The sequence below is a fragment of the Amblyomma americanum genome, chromosome 7, assembly GCF_052857255.1.
Source record: "Amblyomma americanum isolate KBUSLIRL-KWMA chromosome 7, ASM5285725v1, whole genome shotgun sequence".
NCBI classification, from domain to species: Eukaryota; Metazoa; Arthropoda; class Arachnida; order Ixodida; family Ixodidae; genus Amblyomma; species Amblyomma americanum.
Window position 1 is genome coordinate 127,792,838 of NC_135503.1, and position 15,740 is coordinate 127,808,577.

The window sequence follows — 15,740 nt, forward strand, 5'->3', positions numbered from 1 at the left end:
AAATATTTACTTGAAAAACTCTTCGTGTCCCCCAATTCTTGGCCAATCCCCCTATGTGGGCAAGTGCCATTGTATCAGGATAACAACAACAGTTGGGCCCGGAAACCGGCAAGTGCGCTGACAGTATTTCACAATATGATAACTGTTGACAATAAGCTATCTATGTATACCCTCGTCTTCATTATTAAATGTCTCGACTACATACCGTTAAAATATCAAATCTACTGCAATACTACCATCGTCGAAGAAAACAGAGTTGATCTGCAAGATGGCGTTGTACACTTTGACAAAGAAAAAGATTCAAGGGCCCCTGTTGCTGCATGCTTCGGTGCATTTCAGGCTATGACCAACTACGAAAATTTCCGCCGAGGTGAGAACGAGGCGATTTACTCCGATGGGTTTCTCAGCACCGCCCGTGGGCATCGCTACTATACGGAGCCGCCAGTGGTGACTGAGTTCTGCCTCTCTTCTACTGCTGAGCTCATCTCACCCCAGCGTGCGCCGTTCGAAGCCCATTATTCCTGCCCCCACTTGGTGTCATTGGCCACGCAATCTCCTGCAGTGCCCTTGACAACATCAATGGCCATCGGTGTCGCAGAGCGAGAGTCTTCCAGCACGTCCCTTGCTGAGGGACTGCCTTCCAAGGGTCTTGACTGTATGCCGCTCTTGGTCTTTGTGTTGGTCTTGTGCGTGTTCATCACTCTCGCTATCTGGGCAACTGGATTAGTTCAGGATGAACTGCACGACAGTAATATTGAAGCAGTGGACAGAGGAGATGCAGGTAAACATTTTGCCAAGTTCGGAGGCCTGAAGCCATCAGCAGATGCGAGCAAGCAGAAGCGTACCAAGAAGCAAGTGCCGAAAATAACGGCTAGAACTGGGAGGCCGACAAAAGGAAAGCGCACTTCCACGACTCTGGATGACATTGATGTTACAACGACTAGCCTGCAGTATCGGACGGTCGACAATGAGGAAGACGACCACCAACACACTTCCGATATCGGTGGCCAGTACACTGGTGAATTGATTGGAACGGGGACCTCGGACAGTGAGGGCAGGACCGTCACCCGTTCTCTGAAGCCCATACACCGTCGAAGGCATCTCCCACATAAGAAGCGGAAGCGTCGCTCGACTCGACGGAGAGCAAGCAAGCGCGTTTACCGTAAGTAATAATAATAATAATAATTGGTTTTTTGGGGAAAGGAAATGGCGCAGTATCTCTCATATATCGTTGGACACCTGAACCGCGCCTTAAGGAAAGGGATAAAGGAGAGAGTGAAAGAAGAAAGGGAGAGAGGTGCCGTAGTGGAGGGCTCCGGAATAATTTCGACCACCTGGGGATCTTTAACGTGCACCAACATCGCACAGCACACGGGCGCCTTAGCGTTTTTCCTCCATAAAAACGCAGCCGCCGCGGTCGGGTTCGAACCCGGGAACTCCGGATCATTAGTAAGTAAAATCGTGTTTCAGTTTTTCCTCCTTCCTATAACTCCAGCTCTGACGAAGCGAGTGAGAGAAAGTAAAGTCAGTTAGAGGAAAGGCGGAGAGGTCGGCCACCGGAAGCATGACCCTGGCGTGCTACTACATGCGGGAGGAAAGGGTAGGAAAAATAGAGGCAGAATGAGAATTGAGGGCGATGATGGCATAATACAATAATGTGAATGGAATATGACATGTCTCATTCCGAACAAGGCGTGCCATGGATTCCATGATGTTTTTTTTTCGATGGCAGTATTCTTGGTTAGCATGAATTTCATGTAATGGTTGAGGTTAAGGTTCAGTTATTTTAACAACATCGTAATACAACGTTGTCTTTAGAATTTTGGAAGGTTAGAAACTAGGAAAAAGGACGAGGACGAGGTAAAGAAACCAATACACGAAGCACTGCCGCGGTAGCTCAGTGGTTGGAGCGCTCGGCTACTGATCCGGAGCTCCCGGTTCCAACCCGACCGCGGCGGCCGCGTTTTTATGGAGGGAAGACGCTAAGGCGCCCGTTTGCTGCGCGATGTCAGGGCACGTTAAAGATCCCCAGGTGGTCGAAATTATTCCGAAGCCCTCCACTACGGCCCCTCTAATTCTTCCTTTCTTCTTTCACTCCCTCCTTTATCCCTTCTCTTACGGCGCGGTTCAGGTGTCCACCGATATATGAGACAGATACTGCGCCATTTCCCCCCCCCCCCCAAACCAATTATATGTGCCTTCAATAATGCTTGAAACGCTTGCGGCACAGCGCAGCACCGTGGTCTATGTGGTTTTTCCGATGAATTTCTTCCCTGCGATGCTAGCGACGAATTTTGCGTATGTTTGCATTATCCGGATAAAAAAGTGCTTTTGTTCAACAGAAGACTCGAAGCACTATTGGATGTATTATGATCTCGGGGGAGAGGGGTGCACAGATCAGGAAGGCCACAAAAGATGCGCGAAGCACACCAAATAGAAGCTTTCAATTTTGAACCATCCAGAGAGATCTAGCGTGTGACAATAGCGCATTACCAACATCACACCCGCGTAGTGCTATTAGCTTCAGCACTGCTGTCTAAATCAGGTGTCTTTTGTGCAGAAGTGCAAACGGAAATGTCTGATGGATAGGGTGTGTGAATATTTGAAAATTTCGAGTACCGAATCAAATATCCTCCTATTCTATTATTCGAACGAATCAAATAGTGTATGTTCAGAATTATTTGAAACAAATCGAATACGTCCTAAAGTTTTTAGATACCTCTAAAATAAATGTCGCGAAGTTAGAATAAGGTTCACTAAGGTGGCAGACTGGGCATGTTGGTGATTCATAATGGAAATGTACAGCGCAAATACAGACAAGGACACAAGAAAGAATGACATGGAACACACGAGCGCTGACTTGCAACAGGTTTATTTCGAAATTCGGACCAGTATTTATAGCAAAACCAGGCAATCATCACGCATGCGCTGTAGGAGTCAAATGTTGTCTCACATATAACAGCTCTTTGTTAGTTAGAGCAATAGATGACTTGGCCACGCAGGACTCACCCAACTATCAATTCAGCCTCTACTATCTCTCGAGTTAGTTGCAACGGTGTTTGGCAATCACAGAACAATCTTTGTACACAGGCCGACACACAAAATCTTCATCAGAATCGCTGTCATCATTACCGTTCTTACATTTTCTGCAGTGAGCGTCCAGGAACCCTCCTCGCCGTTCAGACACATTATTGCAGTGTTCTCGGAGGCGGCCATTCAAACATCTACCGCTTTGCCCTACATAACTCTTTCCACATTTCAAAGGGATGCTGTAGACGATGGACTGCGTACATTCAACGAACTTAGTTCGGTGCTTCTTTTTGCAGTTCTGATTTTTTGAATCAGTGGGCCTGGACAGTCTGCACAATTTTTGTAGCTTATCGGGTGCAGAGAAAAGAACTTTTACGTTCCCCCGTTCACCGATCTTTTTAAGGCGATGGGACAGGCCATGAATGTACGGGATCACAGCAATCCGTTTTGTTGAAGGCAGTAGTGACGTACGAGGCTCTGTTGAGCACAGGCGCTTAAGGAGGGTTTCCGCGACACTGATCAAAACATGAGTGGGATACCCCGCTGCTCTGATACGAAGGATCTGTACACTGTAAATCTAGTCCTGAGCTAATGGCTGCTAGCTTCAGTGAACAGATCCTTCGTCTCAGAGCAGCGGGGTATCCCACTCATGTTTTGATCAGTGTCGCGGAAACCCTCCTTAAGCGCCTGTGCTCAACAGAGCCTCGTACGTCACTACTGCCTTCAACAAAACGGATTGCTGTGATCCCGTACATTCATGGCCTGTCCCATCGCCTTAAAAAGATCGGTGAACGGGGGAACGTAAAAGTTCTTTTCTCTGCACCCGATAAGCTACAAAAATTGTGCAGACTGTCCAGGCCCACTGATTAAAAAAATCAGAACTGCAAAAAGAAGCACCGAACTAAGTTCGTTGAATGTACGCAGTCCATCGTCTACAGCATCCCTTTGAAATCTGGAAAGAGTTATGTAGGGCAAAGCGGTAGATGTTTGAATGACCGCCTCCGAGAACACTGCAATAATGTGTCTGAACGGCGAGGAGGGTTCCTGGACGCTCACTGCAGAAAATGTAAGAACGGTAATGATGACAGCGATTCTGATGAAGATTTTGTGTGTCGGCCTGTGTAGAAAGATTGTTCTGTGATTGCAAAACACCGTTGCCAACTAACTCGAGAGATAGTAGAGGCTGAATTGATAGACTGGTTGGGTGAGTCCTGCGTGGCCAAGTCATCTATTGCTCTAACTAACAAAGAGCTGTTATATTTGAGACAACATTTGACTCCTACTGCGCATGCGTGATGGTTGCCTGGTTTTGCTATAAATACTGGTTCGAATTTCGAAATAAACCTGTTGCAAGTCAGCGCTCGTGTGTTCCATGTCATTCTTTCTTGTGTCCTTGTCTGTATTTGCGCTGTACATTTCCATTAGAATAAGGCCTACCGTATTTTTTCCACGACTATTCCAAGAACAGGGACCATACACGCCGCGTATCATGCTGCCGCGATCGTCATGTACGGGATGGCGGGTTCAGCGCGGGGCCCATTTGCGTGGCTGTGTTCTTGATCCTCATACGTGGCCTGAGAGATTAGAAGACGAGGTATAGGGCTCAGGCAGGCCTTGAGCAAACCCGGACCTTATGCCTGACTTCGGAGGCCTTGCCTGATAGTACTATCGCGCGTCTCATGCACTGAGAAGTGGTGCTAGTCTATTATCTTCGCTGGAAAGGTACAGCGCAATTAAGACAGGTATAAAGGAGTGGACGTATACAGGCGCTGTGTCCATCCGCTCCTTTATTCCTGTCTTTTTTGCGCTGTACCTTTTCCTGCGAAATGTACCGACTAGCCCAGACAAATACCCTTTTGCTATTATCTTTTGTTATCAACAGCAAAACGTACTTTTCTTATGGGCATTAGATGTCAATGATAAAGTTAATCCACTGTGTTGCAACCCCCTAAATGGAGATCAGTGTTGCATATTTTAATAATAAAGCTAAAACCGCGAAATGAGCGCTTCGCTGTTTGTCACGATTGCTCATCGAATATTGGCACAAGCAACGAATATTCGTAGACATATTCGATTCGTAATTGATTCGGTTCTCTCACTACTCGATTCGTAGCCAATTTCGTTATTTTACTAAGCTATTCCTACTCGATCCGGAAGGAAAGCTGCAGTAATGCTATTCGATTCGGTTAGGAGGAAGTGCTGTTCGCACGCCCGTACTTACGGGCGCTGCACAGCAGCTGAACGGCAGTACATTGATGCTCGCTTATTTTTTTACAGGCTCGGGAGCAAGCAGCTCCACCAACCGCTCATTCCGGGAAATGAGGTTCTGATGCCGATTGCAAGTATTAAAAATACCACAACGCAATGGACCTGCGCTGAGCCCTATGGCGTCTGCAGGGTGAATATACATGAAAAAACACCCAGTTCACACTTACGTCTGATGAGTGCTTTTGCTTGACCTGAAACTGCCGAGCTGTATTTCTGTTCACTGCAGCACTGTTGGAAAATTCTTGGATCGCTACGACCGACAACACGGTGTCTTCACACCAGCAGAGTCGTTATCCTTTTTTGTAGCGTGAGCTACACTGGCCGAGGTTGAGCAGTTCGCGTGGCTCCTGGAGAGCCGTGCTGCGCATGCGCGAGGAGCAGTGGCGTCACACGGCGCACAGCTGGCGCGCCGGAGCCGCCGCCGCCGCCACGCGCGCTTCGCCGGTCTGCGCATTCCAGAGGTGTGACGTCATAGCCGCGGCAGACGCACTGGCGCCGGCGCGTGCCCAGCTGTGCGCCTCCCATTGCGCAGTAGCCAAGTCTGACGCTGCGCCGGAGCCGCTTGATAGCGCCTCTCATTTTGTGCGCATACGCAGAGGTATCAGTGGGGGTATACATATAGCGGGGCGTTTGCCAGCGTAATATAGCCATGGGGAAGGAGAGCGAATTAAATTGCTGTTCAGCGGCAATTTATGCTCAGCGGCTCAGCGTAGCTCACGCTACGTATATGCTGGCATAGAAGAGATAAGCCACAGCTTATTTTTTCTCGAATCGCGTAGCCGGGCTCCCGACATTGTGAAGGCTATACTTCTGTAGCGAAAGCAGCAGTGGTAATCAGCCCAATATTGGAAATGTATTGGCAAAGGCTGGTCCTACAAAGGACCAAGGTGATACCATTAATTTCCAATCTGCTTGGGCGCTGCTTGCTGAGGCGTCTAATCCACTCGCAACTTGAGCCATTGTGAACAGCACGTCGTTTGCTCGTTCCTGGTTCGACCATTTTTAAGTATATCGCTTCGTCACAGCACGCGTGCATTATAACGCTCATGTTTCTTTTTACTTTTTATTACCTCTAAGGAGCTCTGCAGCTTCAGTGTCAATGGAGAGCAAAGGGTATGATCTCCGATTTCACTGTGCTGCCACGCAGTTCACCTTTCGAATGACCGTGCAGCAATCGGCAGCAACCTTCGAATTTCGTTTCTATGCGTGATTCAGCGTCCGGTTATCAGCGGTGATATCACTCCCAAATCATTCGCTTTTCATTAATTTGTCACGAATTAATTGTCCTTAATTATCGACTCTGGCACGTTTACATTTAACTAAAGATGGGTCTTAAGACGACGTTGCATGTTTCTGAAGGCATGCAGACTATAGTACAGGGCACTCAGAAAGGTCACAAAGAATACTGTGGGGCATATGGCTGCTTGTTCCTTTTTTTAACCGGTGATAGGAACACCGAGCTTTCGCTCTGGTCCAAAGACAGTATTCTGGCGAGCTTGACCAGTGATGTTTCTCGTGCCATAAGTTAAAATTTCCCTCATACCCAAAATTCCCAATTCCAATTTTTTTAATTGGTCTAATTTGTTTTTTGGGGAAAGGAAATGACGCAGTATCTCTCTCACATATCGGCGGACACCTGAACCGCGCCGTAAGGGAAGGGATAAAGGAGGGAGTGAAAGAAGAAAGGAAGAAAGAGGTGCTGTAGTGGAGCGCTCCGGAAAAATTTCGACCACCTGGGGATCTTTAACGTCCGCTCACATCGCACAGCACACGGGCGCCTTAGCGTTTCGCCTGCATCGAAACGTGGCCGGCGCGGTTTCGTACCCGGGTACTCCGGGGCAGTAGCCGAGCGCCCTAACCACTGAGCCACCGCGGCGGGTCCCTATTCCAAGCCCTTTGAAACCTCTGTCAAATCCATAAAAACTCCCGTCAACAGTTCCCTCTTCGCTAAATGTTGGCCCTCAAATTCTCTGAAAAAAAAAATAATTCTTCGAATGGTAGATCGTCGAGCTCGGCGACGGGGCTCAGCAGTGAAAAAAAATTGGCAGTGGCCTAACTTGGCTAAACCTGGAATTCAGCGAAAAGCGAAGATGCTTGCTAAGCGGCTTAGGCTCGTCCATGTCAGCTCCGCTACACGCTTGCGACAGCCGTTCTGTGACCACGTAGCTATGCGGCGGTGTCACATGGCCTTATGACACCCCCTTCGGATGTCATCGCGTGGCTTCACAACACCCCGTCGGAAGGTATTAAGGTCAAAGGTCAAACCAAAGGTCACTCATTGTCAAAGGTCCGAGTTAAAAGGTCAAATATCAACTCAAGGTCATGAGTCAAGGTCAGATGTCAAGGGGTCGACACCATAAGTGTACCACATATTGTCACACACGACTAACGTGGTTGGGTTGAAGGTCGTTCAAGGTCATTCTCCAGCCCACGCGACGACTGGTTTACCCAGCGTAGTGAAGCTTTTCGCTTCAAAAAGCGCGAGCTACAGGTCGGCCAAGAGACCGTATTAGAGACGTGAGTGCGCGGAGAAACAGAGCATACTGTATTTTCTTTGAGAAAAGAAACGAACGCGAGAATGGAGCGCGGAAGGAGAGAGGGAGCGTCTAGTGGTTTGTTTGATGCCGTAGCGCGCAGGCTGCGAGGCCAGTAAGTGACGTGTGGCGCGGATGAGCAGCATGTCTCGAGTGACCGACACACCGCGGCCACCTGGTTGCCGGCGCGTCGCGTCTCCTTCTCCTCTCGTCCTCTACCTGCCCATGCAGTAATCTTTTTTTCCTTTTCAGCTGAAAGAAACCACTTCCTATAGCCTCTCGAAATCGTCCGCTATACGCCATGCTCGTATAGCTTAAATCATATAAGCTTTCTGAGACCAAACTTCGAATTTTAAAAATATCTCCCATTTGTACGCCCAGTGAGTGAGTAAATGTTGCTGAGTAGGCACATTTACTGTTGTGGAAATATGAGACTGTCGTTACAACATATTTTAAGGGTGAGAGATGGAGCGTGGAAAATTCACTCGTCACTACTACTAGTTTTGCTTTACCCTACCATGAATGAAGCATAGCTGGCTAGAGCATTAGAGTAGTAGACGCACTGCATGTGCTTGCATACATCAGATGAGCGCGGTGAAGGCATCTCGAGACCTCGCATAGCACGGAATCACCTAGAAGCCGTAAATCTGCATCTTTCGTGTGAGTAAAACGATCAGGCTACACCAAGTCAGAGGCAGGCCTTGTTCACTGAAGTCCGGAAGATGAGGGAAGTCGCAGACATTTGTAGCATTGAGCATGTCCACAGGTGAGCTGAGTGTGCGCCACTTCTGAATACATGTGGATGTTCTAAAGGGATACTTGTTCGCAATCGAAATAACATAATTGGTTGTCTTCTGAACAAGGCCGAAAACGAGGAAATGGAGATTCTGATGAGCTAATATAACTTAGATTTGAGGATAAGGGATATCTTGGAGAGGGGTGGGTGGTAGGGGGAAGCGAGAGAGGTAATAAAATGAGCGACAGTAAGGTACCGTCATGGGCAAAAATAAAATATCCCCCCTCCAAGTTCCGGACTGTGCCATTCTGCGGGGCACCACCTGACAAAGAACTTATGGAGTAGAGGCGGGCCCAGTGAGCCGGCCTAGACACGTCAGATGTGCTTTTTCATGTGACGCCCCCACGCAAAATGGCACGGTTCAGAACTTGGAGGGGGATCTTTTACTTTTGCCCATGTCGGTACGTGGCATCAGGTGGAAGCTGCTCATTGCCAGCCTTTGAGAGGCGCCACTCTTTTCTTTTGAGGGCGCTAGCATTCATAGTCGCGATTTCCGACATTTAGCCGTTTTGTGCCTGTCTGAAGCCTACTGCCGGCAGGTGACAATGTGCCCGCCGGGTTGTGGGCGACATGCCCAAGTGTATATGCAAACCTGACAGGTTGTGATTACGTTACAAGTTCACGTGACCCAGTTTGCAGGTCAGCCAGCTGTCACCACGCGCAAATAGGGTGGGGTGGGATTCCCAGCAGGTTTAAAGTGAGGCGTTGCTTCTGGTTGGTGATTTCCATAAAGACTGGAGCACGCATCCCAACTTTGTCAAGGAGATTGAAGAACACTGTGGCCTAAGATTGGAACGTATCGACTTGGCCTTTCAATCTATCTACAAAACCGCCGTGTCTGGTTTGAAACCCGTAACCAACTACTTTGCGGGCCATAAGACTGCACTTGTAAACTTAGGTAAGAACAAGGGTGAACCGAATGCCGAACAACATGGTGAGCAGGGTCGAATAAACGTGTGTGACCATGAAATATGCTCTTTTAAGTTTTGCAAGAAAGAAGACACACCTGGACAAACACCGTTGCGTACCAATGGTTAATGATGCTGAATTTTCTAATACACCGTGCTCGCGCGCACATTCTCATTGGCCTAACCACGCAAATCGGCTGCCATTTTTTTTCCAGACGCACGAGTGTCTTTACGCTCATAAACTTGCTTGAGGGCAAAAAATAACAGAATGCGATGCAGAAAGCGGAATGGAGGGCTGTTCTTACGTATGCGATGCGTTCGCAATCAGTAGCTCGCGTGAAATGGCGCGACGCGGTAGCCAATGGGACAACAGCGACGAACCTGGGTAGCCACAGACCAGTATCGCAATAGGATGTTTTTCTGAGCCTGGCCCTTGGTTTGTACGTTGTAGAGGGAAGTACCAAGAGTTGTGAATTTGATCACAGGCAAGTTCTAAATCGTGAGGATATTCGATGATTATCGAACGCATCTTCATTGTTCTGCGCATGACTAACTGCTGAGTTGGTGTTAAAAGAAGCCAGCAGTGAGTGAGTGAGTGAGTGAGTGAGTGAGTGAGTGAGTGAGTGAGTGAGTGAGTGAGTGAGTGAGTGAGTGAGTGAGTGAGTGAGTGAGTGAGTGAGTGAGTGAGCGAGCGAGTGAGCGAGTGAGTGAGTGAGTTGTGTAAATGAGTGAGTGAGTGATAGTGTTTGCGACTGGTAGCTATGAGCCTCTAATCGAGAGCGCGCAAATTGGTAGCAAATTACATCTGAGTAGGAAAAGGCGCCGCTCAGGTGAATATGAGAGACACTGTCAAAGCAGTCTCGTGAATTAAGTAGACCCTGAGAGCCTTTCGGCTCGGACCGACCAAAGTTCGGCGTATTTTATTTATTTCACATCATACATTTTTTCGTAAAAACACATCCATATTCCATCCTGAGAGCATTCGCTCACAAAGAGTTTGGTCGGCACCGCTACGTGACTTTCGAGCTTCATCAGCGAACATCACAAAAACGTTCGCTAGCTGACACGGGCTATACCCGCCACGAAAACGTTGCAATTTCGCCTTCCACAACGCAGGTTTTTTGCACAGTATGCAGTGATGAACAGCTGCGCTGCATTTGCACAACACAAACGGTGCCGCAAATATGCATAATCCAAAATGCAGACGCAAATACACTGTACAGCCTTTGTTAGAAATTGGGAGCCCAGGGGGTTTTCTTCTGAACCACACCGTGCCACTTGTAATGCATCCTTAGTGATCAAAATCCCTTGAAGGGCCGAAAATATTTGCTCTCGCCCCCTCCGACCGGTAGGCCTTCCACGATTACTGCAGGAGTCTTACTGAAGGGCTCAGAAACAAACCCAATGGGCTCTAAACTTTTGACAAAGTCTGTACAAGCCCCCTTGTGCTAAGCCTTTTCTATGCTTCCAAACGCCACTGGTGCAGTCATCGACGTTACCGCGTTGATCACTGCTGCCGCTCACAGCAAAGAAATGTTCCCGAGACTCGACGTACTGATGAACTTCGCTGCATTCAAGCTAGTTCGGAACTTCAGCAGGACATCAAAACATTATCCCATAGCACGTCGAACGGCATTTGTTTGCGGACAGGTTTTTCTGCAAGTAATAACATGGAATGTATTTGCCCAATTTCGTGCGTAAAGTGCAAAGTTATTTCACGATCCCTCAGGCGCTTACTTGACAAATCCGGAGATGGTACTGTTTGTAACCAATCGGAGGCTTTGTACGGAATATTGCATATCCTTGTAAAATGTTATCCACTGGTCTTTTGGTCTGAAAAACTAACAATTTTTTATGAGGGCTGAATATATTATGTAGGCTAAAAGATAATTGCTTTCGATCAATTTTTGATAAAATAATTGTTTTTGATCGAATTTATTATAAGAGCGAGATGTTGCCCGGAAAGGGCAACTTCGGTCTCACAAGCCCCGATGGCCATCGCAGGGCGGTGGCGCATCGCTTAACGACTACACTACTGCTCCAGGAGTGGTAAGAAGACTCCCAGGGATCCATGAATGTAAAGTAGAGAATGACCATATCGACGTATATGGGCATTAACCCATTACCGCTATCCAACCAACTTCTATCCTGCCTTCAATTTGTAATTCTTTTTATTTGAATAGTTGATGCGTTGCCTAGGGCTAGCAACGTTTACGGCTCCAACACTTAAGACAAAGGTTGCTAACAATCGCTCCACTTTACATAAGGAAAAAAGCCGTATTTACTCACAGAACTAAAGAACAAGCACTACATAAAATCTGTAGAGAAACTACGCTGCAGTCCACACTAACAGAAATGCACCTTACAGTAAAACTCCCTGTTCAACATCAATCGCGCGACGTAGACGTTGAACAGACTGTAAAACTCTCGCAACTGTGCACTAGGCATAACTGATCAAATCAATAATTAAACGGACTCCAGGAGGTCTAGTTGTCTCAGTGGTTCCCTCAGTCACTGTACAAAGATCCACCGCTGTCATTGTAATAATTTGGATGACATTATTTAGAGACGTCTAGGGAATAAGTAAACGATCTCCACAGGTAAAATACCAGCAATTGTTTTTCTCTACGTAGCTGTAACAATAGTCCACCAGCTTCGCTGCTCGTGTCAGCACCATCTTCGTAAATGCTTTCTAACACGAGTATCAGTGGCTCCAGAACATTCAAGATCACAGCCAGCGATCGCTCATGGCAAGGCCACCGAAGTTTGCCTGGCTGGTCTAGTTGGAGCTTCAATTCGAGAGCATCTTCGGGTTTTTTCAAGGACACTCATGCGCTTAGGATACTTATTGATGAAAGAGTAGATTGACGAGGCTATATTAACGGGTGCACGAAGGAAAAGCACACGTCAAAACAGCGCACAAAAAAAGAGCACCCCACAAAACTGCACAAGGAAAAAAACGACAGAGTGACAGAATGGTACAGGGAAACAACAGCATGGCGACAAAACAGCACGCGTCAGAACAGCACGCTAGACAAAATGGCAATGCGAAAAAAACTGAAAAAAAAACAGCATGACGAAAGAATGGCGCGGGGCAAAACAGTACGACGACCAAAGAACACATCCGAGTACGATGCTGCAGGGGTGAGCTATCATAGCCATAGCCGCAAACGGTAAATCACAACACATGTGGCAGCTACGTTTGGAGTTAGTGAGTGCTTGTTTCGCTGGTTCATTAAAGAACAGGGCAGCCTCATTCATTGAGTAACAGCATTGCTGTATTTATTTATTTGTGACAGTAAAGTTGCCACACGGGACAACTTTGGGCACTGGTGGGTAACAGCGTTGCGTGAACGGTGCATTTGGCAGAAGTAGTGGTAAGTAGTCCTTGCTTGCTTGGCTTTAGTGATATAGTTTCTTTCTGTATTATATGCAAGAAGAATCTGGGAAACTGAGAGGTAAAATGGCCCGGGCATCCGCTCTGCGGTCAAATGCCCCGGGTAGTTTATCTTAGTGCACTTGCTGTTGCCGCTGGGTTTCATGACGCTGGCTGTATATTGCTTGCTGATAATGTGTTTGCAGAAGTTCGCGCACATTCAGTGAAAGAATATTCAACGTCGTAGCTATCATTTAAACACATAACAGCATTACAGCAAGAAGTCGTTGCTTTTCTATACTAGTTTATACGATGATGTCAGTAACGTCTCAGGGGGATCTACCAGAAATATGCTCAGCCTGTAACTTTTGGATGAATAAATACCTTATACTACTACTACTACTATCAGAGCTGGAGCCATCCCATCGGTATAATTATGACCAGCTTGCCTTGCTGTCTATAATGAAGCAAACCATAGCATATTACCAATTCGTTATTTTGTTATTTTTTCTGCTGGACACTCCCAATCTTCAAGCCCGATTTGGCAATAAACTTCAGATGAAGCGAAATTTCTTGCGTTCATTCTACAACCCTGCTTCAGTAGACTCCCACCTGTGTGTGTTAAGTTAGGTCTGTGTGAGGTGTTTCTTGTGGTTCCCGAGCAAAAGAGCCAAATTTGGCGAAAATTAATGTCTTAATAAGATTGGCTTCCAAGCAAAAAAAGTAGCTTTGATCAAATGTGGTGAAAATTGGCGTTTATAGAGACAATTCTCTTCGGAGTGAAAAAAGGGCCTCAATGTAAAATACACTCAACTAATGCGCGCTGATGCATGAATTTTCTGGTCAGCAATGTAGCCCATTTCGCAAAGTAAAGTAACTGCCGGTTAGCCTCATACAGCCAGTGGGCAGCGTCCTGGTTAAACACCAAACAACCTGAAAATGTCGGTGCGGGCAGTCCTGCTTTATTTAAAAGAAAACATCGCATACTGAATATTTTGAGCGTATGGCGGGCCTGTAGCTCGCCCCAAACAATATTGCTAAAGATTCAATTGATGACAGTGAAAAGTTTGGAGAATGAGAACTTCTGGTACACCTAGAGCCCTGCGTCGGGCGTATTTGTCACATTTCTGCACCAAGATGGTCAACCCGCAGTATCGATGCTTCCAGAACAACTTCTTCAGCGTTATTCATTCCATTACACGCCATAAAAAAGCCAATTTTGAAATTGCGATTATTACCCTACCGTGTTTCTTATGGATTTTGTGGAGCAAGCACTCGCTAACTTCAGAGGCCACTACCGCATGTGTTGTGATTTACCGCTTGTGGTTACGGCTATGATCGTTCACCTCGCCAGCAGCGCTGCACCGTACTCCGACGTGCTCTTTTGTCGTCGTGCTGTTTTTTCCCTATGCCCTTCTGTCACCGTGCTGTTTTGTCACTGCCGTTTTGTCCAGTGTGCTATTTTGACTCGTGCTGTTTTTTTCGTGTGCTGTTCTGTCGCCATGCTGTTCTTTCTCTGTGCCGTTCTGTCGCTATGTCGTTTTTTCTCTGTGGTTTTTTGTCGCTGTGCTGTTTTGTGTGCGCTGTTTTGACACATGCTGTTTTATCGCGTGCTCTTCTTTCATGGCACCACTGTTATATTAAAAGTACTTTTGATTTTATTCCACGACTCTGCAGCACGCACTTCGGCAAGCTGGAGCAACTCAGCTCTGCTGTGGGTGTAACAGAGATTAGGGTTCCATTTAAGTTTAAGTAAAGCCTGTACCTCTCCGTGCCGACTAGAGAAGTTCGCAGCCGCATCAAATGAACAAGAAGCCATATTGGTTGAGTCGAGTCCAGATGTGCTCAATCTGTTCAGCATATTCGTGGTTGCACAAGAAACCGATGCGTCACAGATAACTTCAACGTCGAGGAACGCATCCGTACGTTGGCCATAGATAGCCAATGCAGTGGCTGATGATTTAGTGTCCATCGATGTCGGTGCACTTGCCGGCCAAGTAGGAAAACTTGGCCGACTCATGAGGGCGTTATCACTCTGACCTCATAAGGGCTTCGCTCGGTGAGGTGAGGGTGAGATAGGGTGGCCGCAGGAAATTATGTGAGGGTGAGAATGAGAGATTGAAGATGTGTTGAGGAGAAAGTGACGGTGAGAAAGATGCGCGTCTTGAGGGTGAGGGTGTGAGATAGAGTAATGATGTTACATCATTACTTTCGATGAGTAATGATGTTACAAATGAAATGATGAAGTCCATAGTCTGATAAATGAGCTAACAAAGTTCACTGCGTAAAGAGTGCATGAGGGCAACATGCAAGGTGAAATTGGAGCTTGTCAAGGTGTTCAATGTCCTTTAAATACGCAAACAAAAAGTTCAATGCATGTCTCTGTTGCCTAGGGCAGGTTAAGGGACCTAAAACACTGTCCATTGTTAGAGGCAATGGAAAGAGCTTTTCCATGCACTGTTCATAGTACGCACGCTCGTCAGCGTGTGCACGACACTCAAGCATATGCAGGGCGTGTCTCAAAGTTCATGCTTATCTTAGCCTTAATGTTCCCTGTCCGGGGCGTAGCCTATTACAGAACACGACTAAAGGAAAGGAACTAAACAAGAACCGTAGTTCAAAAGCGGGCTGCACGATCCGCAAGGCCTGGTCACAACAAGCTGCGTACTTACTTAAAAGGAAACGGGAGAAGGCGATCGAAAAACAACGAAACTCAGAGAAGTAAGCATGCCGACACATTTTTTATCGACAGGAAACCGGCTGCAGCAGAGGAGCCACGAAATTTCCGCTGATTGTACGAATGCTCATCATCGAGGAAAAGGGGCACC

General features: G+C 47.1%; 1 protein-coding gene across 1 annotated transcript; it reads left to right on the plus strand.

Moving 5' to 3' along the window:
- The first annotated feature begins 287 nt into the window (after window positions 1-287).
- LOC144097446 (uncharacterized) lies at window positions 288-5,490 on the plus strand. Its single transcript, XM_077630164.1, has 2 exons — window positions 288-1,162; window positions 5,308-5,490. The coding sequence occupies exons 1-2, from the start codon at window positions 343-345 to the stop codon at window positions 5,358-5,360; spliced, it is 873 nt and encodes a 290-aa protein (XP_077486290.1). The 5' UTR covers window positions 288-342; the 3' UTR covers window positions 5,361-5,490.
- The last annotated feature ends 10,250 nt before the right edge of the window (window positions 5,491-15,740 follow it).